This window comes from Saccopteryx leptura, chromosome 2, assembly GCF_036850995.1.
Source record: "Saccopteryx leptura isolate mSacLep1 chromosome 2, mSacLep1_pri_phased_curated, whole genome shotgun sequence".
Taxonomy (NCBI): Eukaryota; Metazoa; Chordata; class Mammalia; order Chiroptera; family Emballonuridae; genus Saccopteryx; species Saccopteryx leptura.
In genome coordinates, this window is record NC_089504.1 from 360,641,409 (window position 1) to 360,669,077 (window position 27,669).

General features: G+C 57.0%; 1 protein-coding gene across 1 annotated transcript; it reads right to left on the minus strand.

Annotated features, from left to right (window-relative positions):
* Positions 1-39: 39 nt before the first annotated feature.
* LOC136392600 (myosin-3) lies at positions 40-27,463 on the minus strand. Its single transcript, XM_066364885.1, has 41 exons — positions 27,394-27,463; positions 26,395-26,453; positions 24,999-25,210; positions 22,795-22,938; positions 22,184-22,340; positions 21,643-21,670; positions 21,179-21,287; positions 20,530-20,622; positions 19,333-19,396; positions 19,155-19,253; positions 17,372-17,475; positions 17,148-17,286; positions 16,632-16,750; positions 16,397-16,546; positions 15,181-15,351; positions 14,731-15,037; positions 14,545-14,615; positions 13,865-13,952; positions 13,662-13,779; positions 13,119-13,242; positions 12,894-13,030; positions 12,534-12,789; positions 12,088-12,330; positions 11,822-11,998; positions 11,556-11,701; positions 11,335-11,425; positions 9,768-10,157; positions 9,528-9,654; positions 8,397-8,515; positions 7,628-7,824; positions 6,218-6,401; positions 5,389-5,554; positions 4,924-5,048; positions 3,455-3,763; positions 2,790-2,993; positions 2,590-2,715; positions 1,354-1,524; positions 1,154-1,258; positions 942-1,037; positions 705-842; positions 40-111 (listed from the first exon to the last, which is right to left on the minus strand). The coding sequence occupies exons 3-41, from the start codon at positions 25,200-25,202 to the stop codon at positions 85-87; spliced, it is 5,823 nt and encodes a 1,940-aa protein (XP_066220982.1). The 5' UTR covers positions 25,203-25,210; positions 26,395-26,453; positions 27,394-27,463; the 3' UTR covers positions 40-84.
* Between the last annotated feature and the right edge of the window lie 206 nt (positions 27,464-27,669).

Sequence of the window (27,669 nt, forward strand, 5' to 3'; positions counted from 1 at the left end):
CCTGTGGAAATGAAGCAAAGAGGTCAGGAAACGGTGAAAATACGCATTTTGCATATTCTCTGTCCTGTCCCAGAAGAGGGCGGCTCACTCCTCACTCTCATGGACCACCATCTGCAAAGACAGGGGGCGTTGGTCGTTGTGCCAACGGGCAGAGACACATTTCCTGCTGCTCCCTCTCCTGGCAGGGACAGGGGTTGCTTGCTTACACAGTTCAGTAGGACAGGGGGTATTTTTTCAGACCTGAGAAGAATAAACAATTGCCTGCATGGAGGAACTCACTCCATTCCACAGCAGGAGAAATGGGCCCTCAGAAAGGACTGGCCCCGGGCATGGGGACTTCCTGCGGACAGTTACCTGCTCACAGGTAAAGTGACTGAAGACAGTGCCCGCAGGGGGCGCTGAGAAGACGTCAGTGGGCACCGTTCATTCCTTTTCAGAACGGTGTGATTTAAGTCTTTGATTGCAACTTACAGGCCTGGGCTCTGACCGGGCTGTTCTCAGTTAAGTGACCTGGAGCAAACCCCTTCTTCCCTCCCTGAGCGCAGGATGGACCAGTCCCAAGGTGAGGATCCTCTAAGGTTCCTCCCAGTTCAACACTTTCTCCATCACAGTGGACTCTTGCTGGGTCGTCCGGGGCTGTGGGGGCGGGGGGTGCGGGGTGGGGCTGCAGGTCCAGCCCACCCCTGCCCACCGGCTCCACGTACCCGGCTGGAGGTGAAGTCCCGGGTCTTAGCTCGGAGCTTGTTGACCTGAGACTCCGCGATGTCGGCCCGCTCCTCGGCCTCCTCCAGCTCGTGCTGGGCCTTCCGGAACTTGGTGAGATGGGCGTTGGCTTGTTCATCCTGGAACCAGAGAGAGCCGCGGGCAGGTAAGCTCAGCGCTCCCTGTGAGAAACGGACCAGGCTGCTGCCCGAAACCATCGGCGCGCCCGTCCGACTTACAGCCTCCTCGGCCTGCCTCTTGTAGGCCTTGACCTTCACTTGAAGTTTATCCACCAGGTCCTGCAACCTCAGCACGTTTTTCCTGTCCTCTTCACTCTGAGGATGAGAACACAGGGATGTCGAGCTGCCCGGGGCTAGCGCGTGTCTCCCTGTCTGTGTCCCGGAGAGCGCGCACGGCCGGGTGTGCGCTCCGCGAGAGCCCCGCCCCTTACCTGGTAAGTGAGCTCCTTGACCCGGCGCTCATACTTCCTCAGGCCCTTAACAGACTCCGCGTTCTTCTTCTGCTCCCCCTCGAGCTCGAACTCCAGCTCTCGGATCTGGGGGACAGGGTTGGGGAGTCAGCCCAGGGCGGCGGCCCCCACGGGAGAGGCTGGCGAGCTCGGGATTGGCTGGGGCTCTTCCTGGCAAGTACCCGCGTCTCCAGTTTCTGGATCTGCTTCCTCCCGCCCTTCAGGGCCAGCTGCTCCGCCTCGTCCAGACGGTGCTGCAGGTCCTTCACCGTCTGCTCCAGGTTCTTCTTCATCCGCTCCAGGTGGGCGCTGGTGTCCTGCTCCTTCTTCAGCTCCTCGGCCATCATGGCCGCCTGCAAAGCAAGCCACCGGCACTAAGACGCAGGCAGGGACCCAGGGCCTCCGTCCGAGCTGTCAAAACCTGGGCCACCAGAGGGCCGGGGACAAGCTAAAGAGAAAAGGCAGTAGGGAAGGCGATTGAGCCCTCCCTCCCTCAAGGGACTATGAAATGGGCTACCCGGGGACTATAAACTAACCCAAGAAACGAAACTTTCAAGGACTGAAATGGGAAATGGGTCCTTTCTTTCCTTAAACTGGCCCTCCTTGGAACGTAGCCCACCCAAGGAAATTCTTTCTTTATCACCAAGATCGCCAATAAACTTTTTTTTTTTCAGAGGAAACTGAGATTTAGAGAAGTCTGATGTGTTCAAAACCCTGGCTTGCCTGGTCAAGGCACATATGGGAGTTGATACTTCCTGCTCCTCCCCCTGTTCTCTCTCTATCTCTCCCTCTCTCTCTAATAAAAATGAATAAATAAAATTAAAAAAAAAAGAGAAGTCTGATGTGATGCTCAGCGTCGCAGGTTTGGAGATAGTGAGGTTAAGGAAAGGCCTCTAGGGAATCCGGGTGTGCTGCTTGAGCCAGCAGGAAAGCAAAGCAGCGGCAAGGTCGTGTCCTCCCTCGGGCAGCAGATGGCGCCGTCGGAGCGGTGGCCGCCGGGGGACCGCACCTGAGACCCGGAAAGGTTAAGCGCCGCTGGAAGAAGCAGAGCCCAATCGCTCCGTGAAAAAAATGAACTTTGGTGGGATAGTGACATCTGAGAGCCTCGTTTCTATATTTGGAATAAGTCATGTTGAAGGAAAGAAGAGCGTAGTTCCCCATGGGCGTAAGAGAGAGAAGGTAACCCTTTCTGGTCTTGTTTTGTCTGCGCACCCTGATTTCTCATCTCCCCCTGTTAAATGTGCGGGAGGGGCCGTGCTGAGTCGGAGGGAGGTGGGCAGTGGTCTCTGAGCAGGATGTACACCAGGTGGGGCCGGGGGCGGCCCCAGCCGTCTAACGGGAACTATCTCGGGATGGGAGAGGCAGGGGCCTGAAGTCTGGGCAGCCTCAGGAGCGGGAAGGAGCCTCAGGAGCCCTACGTCCGTGATGGCCTTCTTTGCTTTCTCCTCGGCGTTCCTCGCGTCCCGGCTGGCATCCTCCACCTCGCTCTGGAGTTGCAGGAGGTCTGTCTCCAGCTTCTTCTTGGTGTGGATGAGGCTGGTGTTCTGGGGAAAGGGGAACCGGCGTCAGGCAGACGGGTCCAGCCCGACGGCCCCGCCCCCGGCCTCCCCGCCCCCACCTGGGTGTGCAGCAGCTGTGCTCTCTCGTTGGCGTCCAGGAGCTCCTGCTCGGCCAGCTTCCGCGCCCTCTCCGTCTGCTCCAGGGAGGCCCGCAGCTCCTCCACCTCGGCCTGCAGCAGGTTGGCTCTGCGCTCCACCATCGTCAGCTGCTCCTTCAGGTCCTCCTGGCCCCGGAGCGCGTCGTCCAGGTGCAGCTGGGTGTCCTAGCCGGAGAAGAAAAAGAAGAAGTCTAGCGGAAGGCCAGGTGTTTGGGCCGTCAGCCTCCCTGGCATCTCCAGGGGGGCGTTTGAGGCCAGGAGGGGTTCCCCAACCGGGAGGAGGGGCTTCCCGCCCGGGAGGAGGGGTTCCCCAACTGGGAGGAGGGGCTTCCCGCCCGGGAGGAGGGGCTTCCCGCCCCGGAGGAGGGGTTCCCCAACTGGGAGGAGGGGCTTCCCGCCCGGGAGGAGGGGCTTCCCGCCCCGGAGGAGGGGTTCCCCAACTGGGAGGAGGGGCTTCCCGCCCGGGAGGAGGGGCTTCCCGCCCCGGAGGAGCGGTTCCCCAACTGGGAGGAGGGGCTTCCCGCCCCGGAGGAGGGGTTCCCCGCCCGGGAGGAGGGGTTCCCCAACCGGGAGGAGGGGCTTCCCGCCCCGGAGGAGGGGTTCCCCGCTGGGCAGCGACCCCACACCTTCAGCTGCCCCTGGACGCTCCTGAGGTGTCTGAGGGTCTCAGCGGCCTGGCGGTTGGCATGATTCAGCTGTATCTCAATCTCATTCAGGTCCCCCTCCATCTTCTTCTTGATGCGGAGGGCCTCGTTCCTGCTGCGCACCTCGGCGTCCAGGGCGCCCTGCATGGCCTCCACCGTCCGCTGGTAGTTCCGCTTCAGCTGCTCCAGCTCCTCGTCCTTCTCCGCCAGCTTCCTGTCCACCTCCGCCTTCACCTGTGTCAGTTCCAGCTGGATGCGGAGGATCTTGGCCTCTTCGTGTTCAAGGGCAGCCTTTACCCAACAAGAAACAGAGACAGGAGCAGTGATCTCGAAGAGCGCTCCACACTGCCCTCCGGGGCATAAAGCTATAATGGCACAGTCATAGCTCTGGCTCCCTGATTCACAGCTATCATTTTAAAGAACAAATCCCCTGCCTGATCGGCGGTGGCGCAGCGGATAGAGCATCAGCCAGGGATGGTGAGGTCCCTGGTCGGAAACCCTGAGGTCTCTGGCTAGAGCCGGGCTCCTCAGCCTGAGCGAGGCTTGCCAGCTTGAGCCCAAGGTTGCTGGCTTGAGCAAGTGGTCACTGGCTCTGCTATAACCCCCTAATCAAGGAACATATGAGAAAGTAATCAATGAACAACTAAGGAGCCACAACGAAGAATTGATGCTTCTCATTTCTCTTCTTTCCTCTCTAAATAAGTAAATAATAAATAAATAAATAAATAAATGTCTAATTTATCTTCAGTGCAGAAATAGTGTTTCATTGCTATTTGTTTATATCAGGGGTCCCCAAACTACGGCCTGCCGCCGCATGTGGCTGCTAAGGCCATTTATCCGGCCCCGCCGCTCTTCCGAAAGGGGCACCTCTTTCATTGGTGGCCAGTGAGAGGAGCATAGTTCCCATTGAAATACTGGTCAGTTTGTTGATTTAAATTTACTTGTTCTTTATTTTAAATATTGTATTTGCTCCCGTTTTGTTTTTTTACTTTAAAATAAGATATGTGCAGTGTGCATAGGGATTTGTTCATAGTTTTTTTTTATAGTCCGGCCCTCCAAAGGTCTGAGGGACAGTGAACTGGCCCCCTGTGTAAAAAGTTTGGGGACCCCTGGCTTATATGATCCAAAGATAATAACATTTAAATTATTCTATTCCTTAGGAGTGTAGAACAGCTTAGGGATACTTGAAATTCATCTAAGATTTTGTAAAAATCTCATTTTAGGCCTATTTCAGTGTAATAATTTATTTTCCAATGAATTTAAGAGAATTCACGGGATTCACTGGTTCAGCCGTGCGGGTAGGCGTTCCGAAAGAAAAGGAGCTGACGTTAGTACTGGGATCCACCGAGGCCGAGGTCAAGGCAGAGGGGCTGCCGCGCCCTGGTGGAGCCCCGCCCTGACTGGGGGTTCCGCTCCTGCCCCTGCCGCCCCCTGCCTGGCCTTCCACTCACCTCCGCCTCCTCCAGCGCCAGCTGCGTGTCGGCCTTCTCCAGCTCGACCTGCTTCCTCGACTTCTCCAGCTCGTGGATGGCTTTGCCATTTTCAGCGATTTGTTCTGTGAGATCGGCTATCTCCTCTGTAGAGAAGAAAGTTAGGATTGCATCTGAACACCTCTGTGCGGGCATCTGAGCGTGGTGGGCATGGGCATCCACCTGCCCCCCTTTTAACCACCTTATTATAGTTCTAAGCGTGCTGGTGCGCGGAGATAAGGTGTTGTAGAGAGAAAGACTCGAGAACCCCTCTGAGGACAGTTTCTGTGTGTGCTCTGTAACACACACACACACACACACACACACACACACACACACGGGTGCAGGGCTGTGAGCCTGGAGTCACACCCTCTCCTGCACTCGCTCTGGCCATAGTGGGGCGGGGATGGAGGCGGGAGGCCTTTCGGACGGTTTTACACTGCTTACGCTCTAAATTCTTGTTCTCTCGTTTTGCAGTTTCAAGTTGATCCAAGGCCTCTTCATAGGCGTTTTTCAGCTTGAAGAGCTCGGTGCTCAGGGAGCGGGACTCCTTCAGAGATGCCTCCAGCTCCGCCTGGCTCTCCTCACACTTCGTCTTCCACTCGGCTAGCACCTGGGACAGTGTGACAGAAGGCACCACTGACACAGCCCCTGAGGTGAAGCCTCCAAGCCCAGGGCTGCACTCTGTGGCGTGTCCCTCGCCTACCTCCTTGGTCTTGATCAGTGGACTAACCAAGATTTTGCTCTGTAAATATTACTCAAAATTCATGATCAATCCGCCACAACTGTCTCCAGAAAGCAAACTGATCCTTTGAGAAGCCATTAGCCGGCCAGAAGTGTCCTTTTCCTGATATGAAAATGGCCCTGCCTTTTTAAATGTTTCATTATAACTTTGATTCAAGTCAACCTATTTGCCGTACCAAAAGGGGGGGCGGCAAGAAGCTTGCTCAGGGGCACCCAGGTTAGATTCCTGCATGCCGGCCACACCGACGGACAGGCAGAATGGGGGTGGGGGGAGAAAAACATCTGGGTCTGAATAACATCGTAGAAATGGGTTTGTCTCCACTGACAGTGTTTGAGAGGAGCTCCCCCCCCATCCCTTTCCCATTTCATTTGACAGATGAGGAAACTGCAGCTCAGTGAGGTTCAGGGACCTGCCCAAGCTCACGCTGCCCATGTGGGACAGGGTCAGGACAGGGACCCAGTCCCCTCCTCCCAGGGCTCCAAGGCACTCCGCACGCCACGGCGTCCAGCCAGCCCAGAGCTGAGCCCACACCTTGTCAAAGTTCCGCTGCTTCTTGTCCAGAGCCGCGGCCATGGAGTTGGCCCTCTCCACGTCCACCATCAGGTCCTCCACTTCTCCTTGCAGCCGCTGCTTGGTCTTCTCCAGGGAAGCGCACTTCGCATTCACCGCCTCCACCTGTTCCTCGGAATCTTGCAGGCGCTGGGCCAGCTTCTTCCTTGAAGAGGGCAGAAGAGAAGCGGAGGTGACTTAAAGTTTCAATCCCTTGGGACGTCCCTATTCATCACGTCGGAATCACTAACCCTCTGACTCAAACTCCTGTTAGCGTTCACAAGCGCAGGAGAGCTTCCTGGCTGCAAAAAATCAGTGCTCAACAACCTGTGCATCTCTCCCCAAGATCAAGCTGCTTGTTTAGAGCCAGTGGTTCTCAAAGTATGTGCCCTAGATTTCCAGGTGCGCCCTATGCTATTCCAGAGAAATATGTGCCTGTTGGGGACCAAAAAACCAACAGGGTTTTTGGAGTTTAGATTTTTGGGGGACAGAGGTGTGGAGAATTGGCTGTAAGCTGACAGTCTGCCCAACCCCCCACCTCACTTGTCTGATTAGGTTGCAAAAGGCTGTTAAGCTGTGGTGCTGGATTGTTTACACTGCCCCCCATGTTCCCCGAAAAGACTGGAGGCAAGTTTCTTCTATCCTTTGTTTGATGTCAAGTTAAGATGATATGTATAGTGGGGTTTTCTGCACTCAACACAATTAAGAGTAAAAAGAGAGGAATTCTTCAATGTATTGACCAGGAAATGAGAGTTTGCCTTTCAAATAGATGCCCAAACATTGAAGAAATTGCTAGGACACATCAGGCTCTTGTTTCTCATAAACACAAGAATGAAAAAACTGAACACATTCATGCCGGGACCTGCCGAATTTACTAAATCTTACTAAGAATGTATCTATATATATAAAAAGATCACTTTTTTTGTCTTTTTTTTTATTTTTTAACCCCTCTTTTTTATGAATTCTAAAAAGCATAACTCAAAAACTGTAACATAAAAATGTCTTTTAATGTCAGCTAAATTTAATTTTGTCATATTTATTTCATTTAATTACCATAAAAGCATGTTTGGACTTTATATATTTTTTCTTTAATATTTGACTTAATTATTATAACGTATTTCTCAGAAATTTGTATATAGTGCACTTACAATTATTTGTAGGATTTTAAATGTGCCCCGACTTCAAAAAGTTTGAGAACCACTGGCTTAAGGAGACGCAGGCTAAGGCCAGATCCCTCCTGTGGCCCGACAGTGCATTGAGCAACACGGGACGGGAAAAGATCCAGGCACAGAACAAGTCCACTCCCCAGGGGCAGTACTTCTACAGTGAGAGCCCTCTATCAGTGATCGTTTAAGGGTCCAAGTTCTTCTAGAGGTAAACCGAGTCACGCACTTGGCCTCCTCCAGCTCCTCCGTGCGCTGGATGGCGTCCGTCTCGTACTTGGTCCTCCACTGGGCAACCTCACTGTTGGCCTTGGACAGCGCCCTCTGCAGCTCGGCCTTGGACTCCTGCTCCTCCTCGTACTGTTCCCGCAGCAGGTCACAGTCGTGGCGGGAGGACTGCAGGGCGTGGGCCAGCGCGTTCTTGGCCTGAAAAAAAGTCACGATAGTGGAGAGCATGGGGGGGGGTAACATGCTGAGGCCGCATGCGTGATACAGTCCCAGTTCACTCCTCCCCTCATCACCTCCTGAATACACTTGCCCCGCTGTGTGGTCTGCGGGTGCTACCTGAAAATTATTTTGTTTTGTTTTGTTTGTATTTTTCTGAAATGAGAAGTGGAGAGGCAGAGACAGACTCCCGCATGCGCTTGACCAGGATCCAACCAGCATGCCCACCAGAGGGCTATGCTCTGCCTATCTGGGGCATTGCTCCGTTGTGGCTGGAGCCATTCTAGCTCCTGAGGTGGAGGCCATGGAGCTGTCCCCAGCGCCCGGGCCAACTTTGCTCCAATGGAGCCTAGGCTGCGGGAGGGGAAGAGAGAGACCGAGAGGAAGGAGAGGGGGAAGGGTGGAGAAGAAGATGGGCGCTTCTCCTGTGTGCCCTGCCCGGGAATCAAACCCAGGACTTCCACATGCCAGGCTGGCACTCTACTGCTGAGCCAACAGGCCAGGGCCACTACCTGCACATTGAGTCACAGCAGCAACTCCCTCGGATGCCATACCTTGCTCTCCTCCTCCAGCTGCCTCTTCAGCTCCTCCATTTGCTGGGCGGACGCCTGCTTGCTCCTGGAGAGCTGGGATACTATACTTTCCTTCTCTTCCAGTTGCCGACTCAGCTCACCTGTGCCCAGAAAGACATCAGTTCCTCCATTAATTCACTCGCGTACCAGGTTCCTCCTGTGAGGAAGAGCCTGTGCTAAGACCTGGGAAGAGAGGAGATCCTATGGTGTGGTCCCTTCTGAGGGGTGACGAGCCCAGGAGAAAAGTGGGAGCACCACCCCATCAGAATTGTCCTCAACGGCTAGAAGTGTGGAGTGGCTCTTGTCAGTGAAACCCCTGAGGACAACTATAAATTTAAATCTGACCGGCCACACCTAAAGACTCCCACCAGCCCTCCCGGTGGCTGGCGTTTCCAACGGTCCATCCATTTGTCATTAAGGGAAATAGCGCTTCCCCAAGGACTTGAGGTCTCTGATCATTTCAAGGTAGACTCTTGGGTGAACAGGGTCAGTTCAGGTTTATACACTCATAGGGAGGAGGTAAGAGAAAAAAGAGGGGGTGAGAGGCTTTAGGACTCTGTGACATCAAGGTCATTCTGAAATGGAAACTAAGCTGCTCTTCTCCATTGTCTTGGTTGTGGTGGTGAGCAAAGGATTGATCCACCCATGTTGATGCCCTGGGGGGCCCCGTGCTGGGTAACGCCACGTTTCTGGGTGACAGTCCCAAATAACGTGTCCCGACATTTGTATTATGCAGCAAGAGCCCTATACAAATTGTCCCTGTTTCTTTATTTACTGTCTTGACTGCGGACAATCTGAAAAGACATCCACAGGAAGCAGAAAGGCCACGGGGCTCTGTTTCTGGTCCCCTTTCTGCCTTCTAGAGTCTTTTGATGCAAGGTTATGTTGACTTGGGAAGAGTCTGAACCAGGTGACAATTCTGAGTCCCGTCTCTATCTGGCCTACTCTCTCTTGCTTTGACTGAACTCTCCGTGTCCTCCTCCTTCAGGGTAACGGAATGGCTCTGTTTCTCCCCAACGAGGTGCTTCAGTGTTGACGAGTGGCCAGCTCTGAGGGCTCCCTGAGTGAGGTGTTGCCCTTCTGGTCCCCCGCCCCCCCGCCCCGGGCACTCACCGGCTTCCGTCTGCAGACGAGACTTCTGGGTGGTCAGCTCACTCATGCTCCTCTGAATTTCCTCGTTCCTGCCTCTGGCCTCACTCAGCTGGTCCTCCAGAGATCGGCATATTTTTTCCAGATTGGCCTTAAAGATTGAGAAAGGGGAGAAAACTTAAGTCCGCATGGAGATGCGAACGACCCCAGAGGTCTCTTTAAACCGAAGCCCCGGCCCCCTCTCCCGCCCGTCGGCCCAGGCACCTTGGACTTGGAGACGGTCTCCACGTTGCTGGCCAGGTCGTCGATCTCCATCTTCATCTCGCTCTTCTCCTTCTCCAGCTTCTGCTTGACCCTCTGCAGGTTGTCGATCTGCTCCCCGAGCTCGGCCACGCTGTCCGCGTGCTTCTTCCGGAGGGTGGCCGCCGTGGCCTCGTGCTGCAGGGTGGCCTCCTCCAGGTCCCGGCGCATTTTCTGGAACTCGGCCTCCCGCTTCTTGTTCATCTCGATCTGGGAAGAGGTCGCCCCGCCGGCTTCCTCCAGCCGCTCGCTGATCTCCTCCAGCTCCCGGGACAGGTCGGAGCGCTGCTTCTCCGTCTTGGCCCGGGTCGCCCTCTCCGCCTCGATCTCCTCCTCCAGCTCCTCGATCCGAGCCTGTAGAGCCAGTCGGTCCCAGAGTGACTTGCTCTGAACGTCAAGGACAGGCGAGCTTCCCTTCCCACTAAACAAACCCGCTCTGGAACTAGAGAAGTATCACTAGTTTCCTTTAGTCTGACATTTTTCTCTTCTTTTTCTTTTCTTTTTTTTTTAATTTTATCACAAGGAGGGGAGGCAGAGACACTCCTGCATACACCCTGACCGGGATACACACCAAGCAAGCCCACTAGGGGGCGATGCTCTGCCCATCTGGGGCCCTTGCCCCGTTGCAACCAGAGCCATTTTTTTAGCACCTGAGGTGGAGGCTATGGAGCCACCTTCAGTGCCTGGGGCCAGCTTGCTCTAATCAAGTCATGGCTGTGGGAAGGGAAAGGGAGAGAGAAAGAAGGGTGAAGAGGCCCTGGCTGGTTGGCTTAGCGGTAGAGCTTCGGCCTGGCGTGCGGGGGACCTGGGTTCGATTCCCAGCCAGGGCACATAGGAGAAGCGAATATTTGCTTCTCCACCCCACCCCCTACTTCCTCTCTGTCTCTCTCTTTCCCTCCCGCAGCCAAGGCTCCATTGGAGCAAAGATGGCCCGGGCACTGGGGATGGCTCCTTGGCCTCTGACCCAGGCGCTAGAGTGGCTCTGGTCACGGCAGAGCGACCCCCGGGAGGGGCAGAGCATCGCCCCCTGGTAGGCAGAGCATCGCCCCTGGTGGGCGTGCCGGGTGGATCCCGGTCGGGCGCATGCGGGAGTCTGTCTGACTGTCTCTCCCCGTTTCCAGCTTCAGAAAAATACAAAAAAAAAAAAAAGAAGGGTGAAGAGTGGAGAAGCAGATGGGCACTTCTCCTGTGTGCCCTGGCTGGGAATCGAACCCGGGACTGCCACATGCCGGGCGACGCTCTACCACTGAGCCAGGGCCTAGTATGACTTCTCGCACCAACGAGGTCATTACCCTGCAGTGATCACCCCGGGATGTTATCCATTCGACTAAATGTTGACTCAAAATACTTCAGTTATGTACTTTATTTAAAATCATAGAGAAAAAGGAGTTATCCGTCGCTGCTCTGACAGCCTCACCACGGCAGGCGGTCCCCCGGTGCTGCCACCGGCTCCCGGGCGTTGAGCGCACGGAACACCAGCCGCTAGGAGGGACCCACACAGAGAAGAGAAGATCGGAAACGCTCCCCTTACCTGTAGCTCTTTGATCTTCTTCTGAAAGTGGAGGCCCAGCGTCTGCTCGTCCTCCACTTTGCTCTGCAGCTGACTGTACTCAAAGTCCTTCCTGGGAAAGGAAGCAGAGGAGGTGGGAACGCGAACACGCAGCCACTGGCCGCACAGGAACCGCCCCGGCCCCGGCAGGAACCGCCCCGGCCCGGCAGCCGGGAACCGCCGTCTGAGGGCTGAGCACCCACTTCTTGAGCCGCTCGTCCAGCTGTTGCTTATCACTCTCCAGATCTGAGACGGACTCCTGAGCCAGCTTCAGGTCCCCCTCCAGCTTCCTCTTGTTCCTCTCCAGGTCCACGCGGAGCTTCTTTTCTTGTTCTAGGGAGCTCTCCAGCTGCAAAGGGGCGGCGTTTCCTCGTGAGAACCGGTGCTCCGCCCCGGAGGAGGAGTCCCGGGGGCCCCTCGGGGCCTGAAGCCCGAGGACCAGGACCGGCGGTGAGCAGGGCGCACTCACCTCCTCGACCTGCTGCTCCAGCTTGCCCCTCACTTTACTCAGCGAGGTGACTTTGTCCTCTTCTGCCTGCAGGTCGTCCAGGGTCTGCTGGTGGGCCTCTTGGAGGGCCTTCTTCTCCCTGGTCAGCTTCGCGATGGTCTCATCCAGCCCGGCGAGCTCCTCGGTCAGGTTTTTAACCTAGGGAGGAGCCCCGGGTCCCCGTGAGAAAGAGACGCAGTTCGGTGTGCAACGACGCTGGCGAGCTGGCCATCCCACAGGGAGAGTACCTTGTTCTCCGTGGCGTGCTTCTCCTTCTCGACCTTGGCCAGAGTCAGCTCCAGGTCGTCGATGTCTTTTTTGAGCTCCGCACACTCGTCCTCCAGCTTCCTCTTCTTGGCCGTCAGCTCCGCGTTGAGCTCTTCCTCGTCCTCGGCTCTCTCGGTCACCTCCTTGATCTTGGCCTCCAGCTGGAATTTGCCTTTGATGAGCTGGTCACACCTTTCCTCTGCATCCAGCAAGTTTTCACTTTCCTTAAAAAAAAAAAAAAAAAATTTTTTTAAATCGTGATTTCCTTCAACGAGATAAGGGTTGCGACATTCCAGTATTTTGCTCTAGACCGAAGTTCTTGAGGAAGATCTGAACTAAAAAGCAAAAATCCCACCGAAATTCTAGTCCTCTTACATAATCACACCTAGATGGAGAACGGAAACAGAAAAGATTCCGCGACACCTACGGCTTGCACTTGGAGCTGCAGGTCGTTCTTCTCCTGCACCAGGGTCACCAGCTTCTCCTCCAGCTCCTTCCTTTTCGCCTCCGACTTGGCAAGTTCATCTTTGGTTTTCTGAAACTCCTCCTTCATGGTGGCCATCTCCTTCTCGGTCTCCGCGCTCCTGAGCAGGGGCTTGATCTTGAAGAAGAGCTTCATCCAGGGCCAGTGCTTGACGTTCATGAAGGCACGGACGTTGTACTGGATGCAGAAGATGGACTCCCTGGAAACAAAATACAGGTTGTTTCTAAGGAAGATGCCCCCCTCCCCCCACCACCACACGCTTCCTGAAAAGCGCTCGTGTTTGAACAAAAGACCCTACTCAACCTTCTCTGCACCATCTTCTGGAACTCCATGCGCATGAGAAATCCCCGGCACACGGCTTGTGTCCGAGTGATCAGGGTGGCCAGGCGGTCGTCACGCATTTCTTCCAGGGTTCCTAGCAAGCCAGCTTTGAAGAACACCTTAGAGGGGAGAAGGGTGGTGTGAATCGGTGGTCCGCGGACGTCTAAGAGGGACTAACGGCCAGCATCGGTCAGAACTGATCGCCACCTTGGTGTGTCCAAACTTGTACTGAGTGTGGTCGATATCGATGGACGCCAGCAGCTTCTCACAGGCCTTCTTGCTGTCGATGAACTGCCCCTCGGGGATGGCGCTGGCGTTCAGCACGCGGTACCTGCCGTTGTGGGCACAGAAAGGACCAGAGGCTGTTAGCAGACACAGCAGCAGCCCTGGAGACTGTCCGGTGCAGGCCTCCCTTCCTAATAAGCAAGTAAGCCACGGGCCAGAGAGGGAGGGAAGCCTGCTCGGAACAGATCAGAGCCTAGACTCTAGGCCTCCTGGTTCTCCGTCCAGGTGTGTTTCTGCCGTGTGCACATCAGATGAGCTCCCGGGACAAGGCGGAAGAAAGAAGAAGTACAACAGCTTCTTCGGAAGAAAGTTGTTGGCCAAGCTGGTAGGTTATTCGTTTTACACGGGAGTCCATCTGTCGCTGTTCGGTTAAAATGGGTCTTCTCGTTGGTATTTCTCTCTCTCTCCCAAAGGCCGGCGTTGGCACAGCATGGGAAGACGCATACAGAACTTCCTGTGACTCACCTTTGTTTGAAGTCCCCGTAGAGGATACGGTTGGGGAAGCCCTTCCTGCAGATGCGGATGCCCTCCAGCACCCCGTTGCAGCGCAGCTGGTGCAGGACGAGGCTGTGCTCCATGGCCCCTGCCAAAGGACACAAGACACATCCGTGTGACACAGAGCCCCCCCACCCACCCACCCACCAGCCGGGAGCCGGCTCGCGTCTCACCGGGGGTCTTGGTTTCGTTGGGAATGATGCAGCGCACAAAGTGAGGGTGAGTCGTCCTTAAGTTCGACATGAGCTTGTTCAGGTTTTCCTGGAAGGAGAAGGTGACCGTGGACAGCGAGCCTGCGGTAGGCTTTTACAGACACAGCACTGTGTTCTGTAATACTGTAGTATCGTGGTGAAAGGTAAGATACAGCTTTGACACTTATCATGACTTCTAAAGAATAATAAGGTTATTTAACTCTTTCTTTTATTAGTCACATGGCTAGAGGAGTGGACCAAAAAAAAAAAAAATCTTATACAATAGTCTTTTGATTCACAGTGAACCAGAGACTAAGTAGAAAACGCCCTCTGAAATCAACTCAAGAGATGTTTGCTCCCCGCCGGACAAAGGAGACACTGCCGCCCGCGTCCTTCCAGCGGGTCAGAAAGCTTGGGCAGTGGACTCAGCACCCTGGCCGGCCAGCCCAGCCTGTTCCAGTACGAGATGATCATCAAGTGCCGGTCTTGCATGCGTTAGCCCTCATTTAAATATCGTGACACCAGACCTGAACGTCACTAAGGGACAGCGATAGGATGAAGGCCACGTTGTTATTCTTGGATAAAAAGGAGAGAATCTCTACATTTCTCGGTCTGTGATGATGTCAACCAGCTACGAACAGATAAACCGGCATTTTTCTTACCCTGAAAAGGGCAGAGACGGTTTGGAAGGAAGAGCCCTTCTTCTTGGCAACTTTCTTCTTCCCGCTGTCAGCTGGAAGGAATGACAGAGACACGTGCCTGTTAGCGGGGCAGGAGGGACGTTCGGCCCTGCGGACGGGCCCGGGCGGGGGCGGCAGGGCCGCAGGGCGCTCTGGGGAGTCGGGTACCGTCCGTGGTGGCGAAGGTGGCGTAGAGGTGCGCCAGGAGCCTGTTGGAGGACTTCTGGTACAGCCCGACCACCGTCTCGTTCAGGGGGTCCTTGTTCTTCTCCAGCCAGCCCGAGACGCTGTAGTCCACGGTGCCTGCGTAGTGCACCAGGGAGAAGTGGGCCTCCGCCTTGCCCTTGACGACCTTGGGCTTCTGGAAGTTGTTGGACTTGCCCAGGTGCTGGTCATACAGCTTGTTCTTGAAGGAGGTGTCCGTGGCCTTGGGGAACATGCACTCCTCCTCCAGGATGGAGAAGATGCCCATCGGCTATAAGAAACATAACAGGCTATCCCTCAGTGCTTAATCCTAGTACATCCCAGTGACTCCACTGTCTGCAGGAGCCAAAGACAACTTCTAGTAACGGTCCCAACACAAGAGGAGCTTCCCCTGGGAGTAGCATGTATCTCTACCTTCTCGATGAGCTCGATGCAGGCGGCCAGGTCCATCCCGAAGTCGATGAACTCCCACTCGATGCCTTCCTTCTTGTACTCCTCCTGCTCCAGCACGAACATGTGGTGGTTGAAAAACTGCTGCAGCTTCTCGTTGGTGAAGTTGATGCACAGCTGCTCCAGGCTGTTGTACTAACGTGGAAAGAGAGTGTGCACGTAACAAGTTAGACTTCTTTCAAAGGCCAAGACCGCCGAGCTCCTCCTGATGGCTCAGGCCCGGGCCAGCTCATCTGTGTTCTCAGAAACAGCTCATGATCTTCAGGACGTCCCCGAAACTGTAGCTGCTCTGTAACCCCCGCCAGAAGGGGCTCCTCCCACTCCTGAGTGCTTGTGAGCGGCACCCCTCCTGTGCCCGACCACAGACGGCCTCAGTTTGTAGTTACTCTCTGGTAGACCTTATACCAGGGGTCGGGAACCTTTTTGGCTGAGAGAGCCATGAATGCCACATATTTTTAAATGTAATTCTGTGAGAGCCATACAACAACCCGTGTACATTACGCATTATCCAATAAAAATTTGGTGTTGCCCCCCCGGAGGACAGCTGTGATTGGCTCCAGCCACTCGCAACCATGAACATAAGCGGTAGGAAATGAATGGATTGTAATACATAAGAATATTTTCTATTTTTATCATTATTATTGTTTTTATTAAAGATTTGTCTGCGAGCCAGATGCAGCCATCAAAAGAGCCACACCTGGCTCGCGAGCCATAGGTTCCCGACCCCTGCCTTATACAGACTCCTCATCCTCCTCTGTAGATACAAGCTCGTCTTTGATTTACCCACCTGTCTTCTCTCTGGGACACAAAATAGATACTTTGATGAATGGCTCTATGCCTCTAACCCAGAACTAGTGGGATATTTATGTAAAATATTGCACAATTGACTTATTTCTAAATTCTCCATCGCCCTGGCTCTCTGTAACTCCGCCACCGCATTTGAGTTTTGTGGGTTTTTTAAGTCATTAAACTATATCCTTTAAAATTGTATTTGACAGAAAGTTTCCCCTCTCTTAGAATAAATACAAACCCTCTCCACATTCTCTTTCGTCTGGATGGACGGGTCCACCCTCCCTCTAGTCTTCCTAATTGATGTGATGTTACGGCACGCTGGCCACCTCGACATCCTCCCCACGGTCACGCAAAGCCACATAGAAGCATGAACGCAAGCAACACCAACCTCGAAGATCTCAAAGCCCGCGATGTCCAAGACCCCGATGAAGTGCTGTCTCGGCAGCTTGGTGTCCAGCTGCTGGTTGATGCGGGTGACCATCCACAGGAACAGCTTCTCGTACACCGATTTGGAAAGGGCGTTCACAGCATGGTGAACCTGTGGGGAGAGGTCCGCGCTGAGTCCGAAGGCAGTGACCACGGGGCAGCCCGCGTCCCTTCCCGGCCCGGAAGTGGCTGCCTACCTGATCCACAGTCTGCCCTTTGGTGACGTACTCATTGCCCACCTTGACCCTGGGGTAGCAGAGGGCTTTCAGCAGGTCTGAGGAGTTCAGGCCCATCAGGTAGGCTGTCTTGTCGGCCACTAGCAAGAAAAGAAAGACGATGGCCAAGGGCCAAGAGGAAGAACCCCTTGGAAATTCTTTCATCCAGATGTGGCCAAGCTTGCCTAACTCTGTGTCAGTGTTTTGTTTTGTTTTGAGTTTTTGTATCTCTGAACCGCTTCTGTGCGGCCATGGGAGCGAATTCACTCAGAGGATATGACGGATTTTATGCAAAGGCTGGATTGGGTTCCAGGAAGCCCTGGTCACCGCTCGCCGCTACTGAAATAGGGACATTCTAACGACTCAGTGAACACAGGTGCAAGGAGGATTGGTCACCCTCCCAGGAGGCGCCAGAAAGCCCCAGCAGGACACCCACCCGACCCCGGCACCTGGACACCCACCCAGCCTGGCTTACGCCCGGTCCCAGGGTGCCCTCACCTTCGGTGCCGTCGGGCTCGGCCTGCTCCTCCCGCTGCTTCTGCTTGAACTTCATGTTCCCGTAGTGCATCACGGCGCCCGTCAGCTTGTACAGGCCGGATTTCTCTTCCGGACTGAAGCCCAGGACGTCGATGGCGCTCTGGCATTGGAAGGACACGTATGTCAGCCGGCCGCCTGGGTGGCCGAGAAGGGGCGTGCCCCGCCTCGCCCTGCCGCCCACTCACGTCCGTGGCCAGCAGCTCCTCCGCGTCGTCGATGCTGGCCACCCGGATCTCGCCCTGGCTGATGAACGGGTAGTCATACGGGTTGGTCGTAATCAGCAGCAGCTCTGAAACGAGGCGGGGTTCGACAAGGTCCCGTAAGAGACAAAGCAGGCAGACACCCAGCGGACTTGAGCTTCTGCGTTCTGGTTGAAACTTCTTCTTCCGGAGCCCAGACTGAATTTTAGAGTTGGCGATCTCTTTCCAACAGCCTCACCGCACTCAGACTATGACAATGTGCGTGGAGGCCCGGTGTGTGTGGGGGGGGGTGGGGGGGGACGACTGTGCCGCTGCCCCGCCCCACCCCGTGCAAATGTCCATTCAAGACCCCGGAGAAAATGCAGAATGGACATTCCCTTGCTTGGCATGTGAATGCGGCTTTTTGTGAGGGTTCAGAAAAGCTCGAAGGGAGGCTGGCTGAGCGTGGGTCTGGGAGGAGCCCACGCTGGCTGGGGTGGGGCACAGGCTGAAAAGCGGCACCCGGTGTCCGGGCTTGGGAGCAGAAGGCTGAGCAGACACAGCCAAAGGGCGCAGAAGGCCGTGTGCGCAAGGCCCCTGTTCAGTGCAGAGCAAAGGGCAGGGTGGCCCTACAGGCTGGATTGTTCCTCCAAGCTTGCACCCGCCTCGCTTGCTGCGTTTGGTGCAAGGCTGGTTTCCGTTTTGAAACACAAGGGGGCGCCAAAGGACAACAAAATGCTTAAGTGTTCAGTTTTTATATATATATATATATAATATACACATACACACTGCTCACAAAAACTAGGGGATCAGGGAACGTACAGACACTCCAGTACTTTCAGCCTTTGGTAGAGTGCATTTTCACCAATGAAATAAAAAGTTGGTTTTGTATCTCATTTGCATAAGCAACCAACTTTCTTTGACTGTCATTTGCTTTTCTGATGTTCTTGCTTCATAAAAAAAATAATAAAATGCTTCTTTTTTTTTATAGCTTCATATTCATTTTTAAATATCCCCTACTCTTTGGGAGCAGCATATCGATAAACCTGTGCTGAATTCAGGAGTGGTTTGCTTTTGTTGTGCACTGGATTCTGTTTCTTTCAAATCAGCATGTCCGTACGGCTGCATCTCATTTCAGAAGCGGTCTCTGTTGCCCGTCGAGAAGGCCCCTTGGTATAGATAGGCTCAGCCCTGCCGGGTCCAGGGGCATCAGAGCCCGAATGCCTGAAGGACCTACCCCACCGGGGACTGGGGACTGGGGGCTGGGGGCTGGGGACTGGGGACTGGGGACTGGGGACTGGGGGCTGGGGACTGGGGGCTGGGGGCTGGGGACTGGGGGCTGGGGGCTGGGGGCTGGGGGCTGGGGACTGGGGGCTGGGGGCTGGGGGCTGGGGGCTGGGGGCTGGGGACTGGGGGCTGGGGGCTGGGGGCTGGGGACTGGGGACTGGGGACTGGGGACTGGGGACTGGGGGCTGGGGGCTGGGGGCTGGGGGCTGGGGACTGGGGGCTGGGGGCTGGGGGCTGGGGACTGGGGGCTGGGGGCTGGGGGCTGGGGGCTGGGGACTGGGGGCTGGGAACTGGGGACTGGGGACTGGGGGCTGGGGGCTGGGGACTGGGAACTGGGGACTGGGGGCTGGGGGCTGGGGGCTGGGGACTGGGGGCTGGGGACTGGGGGCTGGGGGCTGGGGACTGGGCACTGGGGACTGGGGACTGGGGACTGGGGGCTGGGGGCTGGGGACTGGGGGCTGGGAACTGGGGACTGGGAACTGGGGACTGGGGGCCGGCTCACCGATGAGCTCGGGCTTCTTGTTGGACAGGATCTGGTAGAAGATGTGGTAGCTTCTCTCAGCCTTCAGCTGGAAGGTCACCCTCGACTTCTCCAGCAGATCTAGGGTCACAGACACGGGAGTTCCCCACGTGGCTCCTTGACACCAGGAGACATCTTCTGAGCCCAGTGGTCTACTCACAAGTTTCAATGTCTGCGGAGGCCAGCTTCCCAGTGGTGCCGAAATGGATTCGGATGAACTTGCCCTGTGGGGGGTGAGGGGTGGAGCAAGGGAGACCAGCGTTTACCACGGCTCCAAGGGTCCCAGCTAGTCTCCTGGGTCCCATGAATAGGAGCTTATTTTCCTACAGTTTGAAGTTAAATATGACCTCCTCTTTCTCCCTTCTTCTCTCTCCCATTTGATGTGACTCCCTTTTCCCGTCCCCTTAATGCTACGCTGCCTCGCAGCCTCCCCACCCCGCGCCATTAACAGAATAAGCCACTGCTTTTTTCCAGGTGTGGATCAAACCCCAGCACGTCCCTGCCCACAGAATCCTTTAGTGGCTTCCTGAGTGACATCAGGCGCCTTCTCGTGGTCTACAGACACCTTGGTGACAGGTCTCTTTCTGCTTCTCCCCTCCCATCATGGGTGTGCCCCCCCCACCACCTCTCTGCTGCCACTCAGACCCTCCTCCAGCCCCTCGACCAGACCCCCCCACTGCAGAGCTACACTTGCCCCGACCCCTCGACGAGACCCCCCCACTGCAGAGCTACACTTGCCCCGACCCCTCGACGAGACCCCCCCACTGCAGAGCTACACTTGCCCCGACCCCTCGACTAGACCCCCCCACTGCAGAGCTACACTTGCCCCGACCCCTCGACTAGACCCCCCCCCACTGCAGAGCTACACTTGCCCCACCCCTCGACTAAACCCCCCCACTGCAGAGCTACACTTGCCCCGACCCCTCGACCAGACCCCCCCCACTGCAGAGCTACACTTGCCCCGACCCCTCGACTAAACCCCCCCACTGCAGAGCTACACTTGCCCCGACCCCTCGACCAGACCCCCCCCCCCCACTGCAGAGCTACACTTGCCCTCTGTTCCTGCTCCTTCTGCGGTCTCAGGGCTCACAGACACCCCTGTCCCCGCAGACAACTTGCCCGCTGACACCGTCTACAGGAGGCCTGGTCCCAATTACTCTGTCATCGCTGTCCCTGTTTATTGAACTTCACACCCATATATCGTTAGCCGGAATGTATTGTTATCCAAAACTGCCCCATTGATTTGTTTCGGTCCTCCGCTGTCTGTCCCCTCTGGACTGTCACCTCTGTGAGGACGAGGACCCTGCTCATCTTGTAGGCCACAGGGAACATCCCAGCGTCACTGAATCAGACTCACAAAGCGAGAGGAGTTGTCATTCCTCACGGTCTTGGCGTTCCCGAAGGCCTCCAGCAGTGGGTTGGCGCTGATGATTTGGTCTTCCAGAGTCCCCTGAGGCACAAAGTCAAGGGATCAAGGGGAGAAAAAGCCACGGAACGGCCGTAAGCAGCGGTCCCTAGCTGTGTCACTCCCGCCTGTCCGGCTGCCTGGCAGAGCCAGTCCCTGCCTCCCTGACTTCCCAATCGGGGAGGAACCGCATCAGCACGGCGCACCCAAGCCCGCGGTGCTGTCTTTGGCTACGGGGTAGTGTCTCAGCTGCAGATTCCTGTGGGGCTTCGGCTCCCTGCTTCTCCAGTCAGGGAGGCTGTCTGACTCACTTCAGACTGGTGTCACATTTTCATTCAGAAAGGTGACTAGAGTCCTCTCAAGTGGGCGTATGTCATTCTGCCACAAAAGAAGCCGCTCTCTGGGATTTTCCCAAACTGACCCCTTTTAGAGACTTATTTTCCAAAAAGCAGACAGGGTCCGATCCTGTGCCGTCACTCATACACTGGGTCGTCAGGAGACTCTGGCCCCTGGCCCACTCCCTCTCTGAAGGAGGGGGTGCCGCCTCCCCGTGCTCCCCCGTCCGGAAGTGAAGACACAGACAGCCCCCCTCACTCCGTACCTTCATTTTGGAGTCCTTCTTCTTGGCCAGGTCGCCAGTAGCTGCAATTGTTGCAAAGTACTGGATGACCCTCTTGGTGTTCACAGTCTTCCCTGCCCCGGATTCTCCGCTGAATGTGGAGTGATCAGAAAAGAAGTTCTGATAGTATAAAGAGTGTCTCCAAGGTGTCACAAGGAGGCCTGGACATGCTCTAAGCCACATCACACACACGTCGACCAAACACACGTGAGACCACACAGAGGCGCAGCGTCCCAAGGGACGGCTCCCCAGCTGGGCTGAGCCGAGGGTGGGTGGCTCCAGCAGCCTGAGGCCTTCCACAAGGTTCTTGCCCGTCCCCAGATCTAGCTTCTCCCGAGAGACGTTGTTCTAAGCACGTTCTAATGGACAGAACATGGCAGGTGGCACCTCTGCCTTCAGCACGGGAGACAGGGAGCCCCCACTAAGAAACTGCCTCGGGAACTTACGTGATCAGAATGGACTGGTTTTCACGATCTGTGGAAGGCAAGAAGAAAGGAGAGCTGATGGCAGTATATGACAAGAGCTTCCCTGCGTTACCCCGTTTCTCAAGCAGTCACTGGCCAGTGCCCGGCACGAATCCTCCACCCTCTGGAGTGTGTCGGTCCTGGGTAGGGGCCTGAGAATGAGACTCAGGAGGCTGAGCCCCTGCTTAATACCAGCCAGTGGGGGTCACCAGTCAGTGACTTCTGATCACATTAGATCGAACCATATGAAAACGTCAAGGCTGGTTTGTTTGTTTGGCCCCTACAAATAGTTGTTTCATAGGGTCTAACCAATCCTTGCATTAAATGCAGCCTGCTCAGCGGGGCTGGCAAAGGGTTCGCAGATCTGTCCTCTTCCTGCCTCTTGCAGCATCTTCCCTCCTCTCCTCTGTGTGAGGTCCCCGGCCAAACAGAGCAGGCCTGGGACCGCGTGACACTTCTCCCGGGCCCCCCCCCCCCCCAGCGCCTGCTCTAACCACCCCAGGCTGCCTCCCTGGGCACCTACCGGTCAGCATGAACTGATAGGCGTTGTCGGAGATGGAGAAGATGTGGGGCGGGGCCTCCTGGCGCTTTTTGCCTCGGTAGGCGGCCACCACCTCGGGGTTGTACACCGGCAGCCACTTGTAGGGGTTGACGGTGACACAGAACAGGCCCGAGTAGGTCTGCGGGAAGGTTAAAAAAAAAATGCATACGTAGGTATACATCCAACCTTTTGCCTTTATTAGTTTTGCACTTTTCTTTACAATAAACTAGTAAAATAAGGGAGATATAAAAATAACTTCTAATGATGAGAGACAAGCGAGAGGTGAGGAGGGGCGTGGCGGGACCTCCCACCGCGGGTGAGTGACAAGGCTGAGACCCTCTGCGGTCCTCCTGCCCCACCCATGGCTCTCCTTGCCCCCTCGCAGCCCTCCTTCCTCCAGCCTGTCTTCTGCCTGTCCCCCCCCCCCCACCCTTCTCTCGCTGTCTCCTCTTCTTCCTCTTCCCCATTCTTCTTTTCCCCATTTCCCTCCTTTTGTTCAACAGCTGGTTCGGACACTCCGCCCCCCCACACAGGCGTCCCGCCCCCGGCCCCGCCACGCGCCCGGGGAGAGAGGCGCCCACTCAGACACGCACATAGATCATCCAGGAGGTGTAGCGGTCCTTGAGGTTGTAGAGCACGGCCGGCTCGTTCAGGTGCGTCAGCATGGCCATGTCCTCGATCCGGTCGAACTTGGGCGGGTTCATGGCGAACACGTCCTCGGGTTTGACCACCAGGGTCTGAAAGGGGAGCAGAGTGGTGTCACCTAGTGCTCTCCATGCCGTCCGCCCGCTGCTCACCTAGTGCTCTCCATGCCGTCCGCCCGCTGCGGACGCCTGCCACCCAGGAGGGGGCTGGTGAGCCAGTGAGAGGGGCAGGCGGGCACGAGAGAGAGAGAGAGAGAGACACCCAGGAGGGGGCTGGTGAGCCAGTGAGAGGGCAGGCAGGCACGAGAGAGAGAGAGAGAGAGAGAGAGAGAGAGACACTCAGGAAGGGGCTGGTGAGCCAGTCAGAGGGGCAGGCGGACACGAGAGAGAGAGAGAGAGAGAGACACCCAGGAGGGGGCTGGTGAGCCAGTGAGAGGGCAGGCAGGCACGAGAGAGAGAGAGAGAGAGAGACACCCAGGAGGGGGCTGGTGAGCCAGTGAGAGGGCAGGCAGGCACGAGAGAGAGAGAGAGAGAGAGAGAGACACTCAGGAAGGGGCTGGTGAGCCAGTCAGAGGGGCAGGCGGGCACGAGAGAGAGAGAGAGAGAGAGAGGGGGGGGGGGGAGACACCCATCTGACAGCGAGTGGCGCTCACCTAGTGCTCTCCATGCCATCCGCCCGCTGCGGACGCCTGCCACCCAGGAGGGGGCTGGTGAGCCAGTGAGAGGGGCAGGCGGGCACGAGAGAGAGAGAGAGAGACACCCAGGAGGGGGCTGGTGAGCCAGTGAGAGGGCAGGCAGGCACGAGAGAGAGAGAGAGAGAGAGAGAGAGAGACACTCAGGAAGGGGCTGGTGAGCCAGTCAGAGGGGCAGGCGGACACGAGAGAGAGAGAGAGAGAGAGAGAGAGAGAGAGAGAGGGGGGAGACACCCATCTGACAGCGAGTGGCGCTCACCTAGTGCTCTCCATGCCGTCCGCCCGCTGCGGACGCCTGCCACCCAGGAGGGGGCTGGTGAGCCAGTGAGAGGGGCAGGCAGGCACGAGAGAGAGAGAGAGAGAGAGACACCCAGGAGGGGGCTGGTGAGCCAGTGAGAGGGGCAGGCAGGCACGAGAGAGAGAGAGAGAGAGAGAGAGAGAGAGAGACACCCAGGAGGGGGCTGGTGAGCCAGTGAGAGGGCAGGCAGGCACGAGAGAGAGAGAGAGAGAGAGAGAGAGAGAGACACTCAGGAAGGGGCTGGTGAGCCAGTCAGAGGGGCAGGCGGGCACGAGAGAGAGAGAGAGGGGGGGGGGGAGACACCCATCTGACAGCGAGTGGCGCTCACCTAGTGCTCTCCATGCCGTCCGCCCGCTGCGGACGCCTGCCACCCAGGAGGGGGCTGGTGAGCCAGTGAGAGGGGCAGGCGGGCACGAGAGAGAGAGAGAGAGAGAGACACCCAGGAGGGGGCTGGTGAGCCAGTGAGAGGGGCAGGCGGGCACGAGAGAGAGAGAGAGAGAGAGAGAGAGAGAGACACCCAGGAGGGGGCTGGTGAGCCAGTGAGAGGGGCAGGCGGGCACGAGAGAGAGAGAGAGAGAGAGAGAGAGAGAGACACCCAGGAGGGGGCTGGTGAGCCAGTGAGAGGGGCAGGCAGGCACGAGAGAGAGAGAGAGAGAGAGAGAGAGAGAGACACCCAGGAGGGGGCTGGTGAGCCAGTGAGAGGGGCAGGCAGGCACGAGAGAGAGAGAGAGGACACCCATCTGACAGGGAGCGAGACAGGATAGATGCCGCTTGAGAAGACAGACGGGACTGGTGGCAGCCACGCGGGGCCTCTGTGTTTTCCCTGGGTGACGGGCACGCGTGGGGAAGGGAGAACGGAAGTGAGGAGCGAGAGTGTCCAGATACAGGGGACGGGGGGATGTTCGCTCGCTCGCTGGGGAACACCAGCTGGACCCAAACCCTGCTTGGTAGCTGGTGGGCTTGCTCTCATCTACTCAGAGAACGGCACGTGGGCAGCCCCTGAGCAGGGACAGGAGAGAGCGAGGTGGCTTTAGAGCAGCTGGCTGGCAGGCTGGCACCCGCTCGGGGAAGGCCGGGGTGCGGCCGATGCACAGGCCAGACCCGGCAGCTCCGAGGCCGGGACACAGCCCAGCAGGGCAGCAGGGGGCACGGAGGAGGCTTACGCGGCTGTCCTCAGTCTCCACGGTGACCTTCCCATCCTGGGTGCTCTTCATCTTCCCCTTGGCGTATTCCTCCTTGGAGTCGACCACAAAGCAGTAGGTTCTGGCGTCGAAGGGCTGGTTCTGAGCCTCGATCCTCTCCTTCTCTGACTTCCGGAGGAAGGGAGCGGCGGGGCCGAACACTTCCATTTCGGTGTCGCTGCTCATGGTGTCAGCTGGAAGGCAGACCCCCCAGGTGAGCCCCGCGGCTCCCAGGCCGGGCTCGCACCTGCTCCGAACCCTCGGTCCTCGGAGCTCCACCCATAAGACGGAGCTGCGGGGAGGGGGGGGGGCACCGAGCAGGCCCGTGGTTACGGAGTGGCTGTTCTGTGCCAAGTGCACAGGGCACGTGCAACCCCGTCTCCTCGATGCTCCGAGGCTCAGCCTGGTGACGGACTCAGGGTGGGTGCCTCTCAGCATCCCACTTTCTCTAAAATCCAGGCAGGTGTTACGGGGGGAAGCTTTAAAAATAAGCACTATTAAAAAATAAAGGCCATTCTTCAAAGTGACTCTGCTCAATGGCAAAGAGCTAAGGAATCTCAGAACCACTTTGAGTCAAGGTGGCCACCTCCTCACACCAGGAACCCGGAGGGTGCCTTTCTCAGTGGCCGAGACTAGAAGCCACATCCCACCTCCGCGCCCCTTCGGAAAGTCTCCTCGAGTTAGGCCTCCTCTCTGCTCCTCCGTGGCCTCCCTGTACCTGCCTGAGCTCTCCCTGTACCTACCTGAGCTCTCCCTGTACCTGCCTGAGCTCTCCCGGGCTCTCTGCTCCTCCGCGGCCTCCCTGTACCTGCCTGAGCTCTCCCTGGACCTGCCTGAGCTCTCCCTGTACCTGCCTGAGCTCTCCCTGTACCTGCCTGAGCTCTCCCTGGACCTGCCTGAGCTCTCCCTGTACCTGCCTGAGCTCTCCCTGGACCTGCCTGAGCTCTCCCTGGACCTGCCTGAGCTCTCCCGGGCTCTCTGCTCCTCCGCGGCCTCCCTGTACCTGCCTGAGCTCTCCCTGTACCTGCCTGAGCTCTCCCGGGCTCTCTGCTCCTCCGGGGCCTCCCTGGACCTGCCTGAGCTCTCCCTGTACCTGCCTGAGCTCTCCCGGGCTCTCTGCTCCTCCGCGGCCTCCCTGTACCTGCCTGAGCTCTCCCTGTACCTGCCTGAGCTCTCCCGGGCTCTCTGCTCGTCCGCGGCCTCCCTGTACCTACCTGCCTGAGCTTTCCTGGGCTCTCTGCTCCTCCGGGGCCTCCCTGTACCTGCCTGAGCTCTCCTGGGCTCTCTGTGCCCTCCAGGCCTTTGGGAGGCAGGAGGAACCGTAACCTCGGATCCCCCGGAGATCTCCACCTGCTGCAGATGTGGCCCGAATTCTCACCTGAGAGTCACACCCACAGGAGGACAGCAGAAGGCCACAGCAGCCGGGGAAAGTCAGACCTGCCATGAGCACGCAAAAAGACAACTCAGGTGGGTTTCTCCGAGCGTCTGGTCCAGCTTAGAATCAGCTCTTGATGAGTTAACTAAATAGGCTAAAGGACCAGTAACATAGAAAGAGCCTTACCCCAGAGGGAAGCTGGAGGAACAGATGGGATGCCACCCCCAGGGGAGCCACTAAGGGAGTAACAGCCCCTGCCCACCTGCCCCCCAAACCCGGCTCCTTCCAGCCCAGCGGGGACCTTTTGCAGCGCCTCCCGTTTAGAATTGGGGGGTAGAAATAGAATCTCTGTTTGAATAGCGTGTGGCTCCAAGCCCGGGCCAGGGAGAAACCTCTAGGACAGGCCGAGTGACACCCGCCTGTGTGGTTGGCCGTGAGAGGACAGGACGCAGACGGGCACGTGCAGCCCAGGCGGGGACAGTAAGGGCACAGGAGGGTAGCAACCCCCCTCGGGGTCCCCTGCGGGGGACGGTAAGGGCACAGGAGGGTAGTGACCCCCCCCCGGGTCCCCTGCGGGGGACGGTAAGGGCACAGGAGGGTAGCACACCCCCCCCCCGGGTCCCCTGCGTGGCTCAGAGAGGCAAAGGGAGAAGGCGATCACGGGGCACAGGCCAGTGGGCACGGAGTGTCCGGGGGAGCCGGACCATGAAGGGGGCGTGGGGAGGAGCAGAGAAGGCTGCAGGATTCCTGCTCCGGTGGCAGCGAAGGGTGAGTGGGCATTAGGGCCTAAGCAGGTCTACCTCCACATCTGACTTTCTTCTTTGTCTTTTCTTTTAGGGAGAGAGAAGGTGCAGAGTGGTGGTGGTGGGCGCATAGTACTTGCTTGTCCTATGTGCCTTGCCCGTGCGAGCCCGGGGCTTCGAACCTGCGACCTCAGCGTTCCAGGTCAATGTTCTGTCTACCGCGCCACCGCAGGTCAGGCCACATCTAACTATTTCTTACCAGATCGGGCAGCGCTACACACAGGGCGCTCAGCCACACGCAGGAGAGGAGCCGTGCAGGAGGGACTGGGACTTACCTCCTCCCACGAGAGAGCAGCCACAGGGGCCGAGCTGGCCGGAGCTTTTATAAGTCCTGCCCGCCCCGGGGCGCTCGTTCCTTCTCTATATTTGGAAAGAGAATGACGGACACCCCGGGCTGAGGAGCAGCTCCTTCCTGACGTTTTGTTGTTGCTGTGGTTGCCAGGGGAAGGTATATATAGAAATGAGCGGGATCACC

What these genes read in the sequence shown, in the direction of transcription:
- LOC136392600 (XM_066364885.1), bottom strand. Translation starts at nt 25,202, where the DNA reads ATGAGCAGCGACACCGAAATGGAAGTGTTCGGCCCCGCCGCTCCCTTC. An exon ending in CCGTCTCTGCCCTTTTCAGG is followed by an intron (nt 13,953 to 14,544) that starts GTAAGAAAAATG and finishes TTCTCCTTCCAG; the next exon opens with GAAAACCTGAACAAGCTCAT. An exon ending in TGGAGCAGCAGGTCGAGGAG is followed by an intron (nt 11,702 to 11,821) that starts GTGAGTGCGCCC and finishes GCCCCTTTGCAG; the next exon opens with CTGGAGAGCTCCCTAGAACA.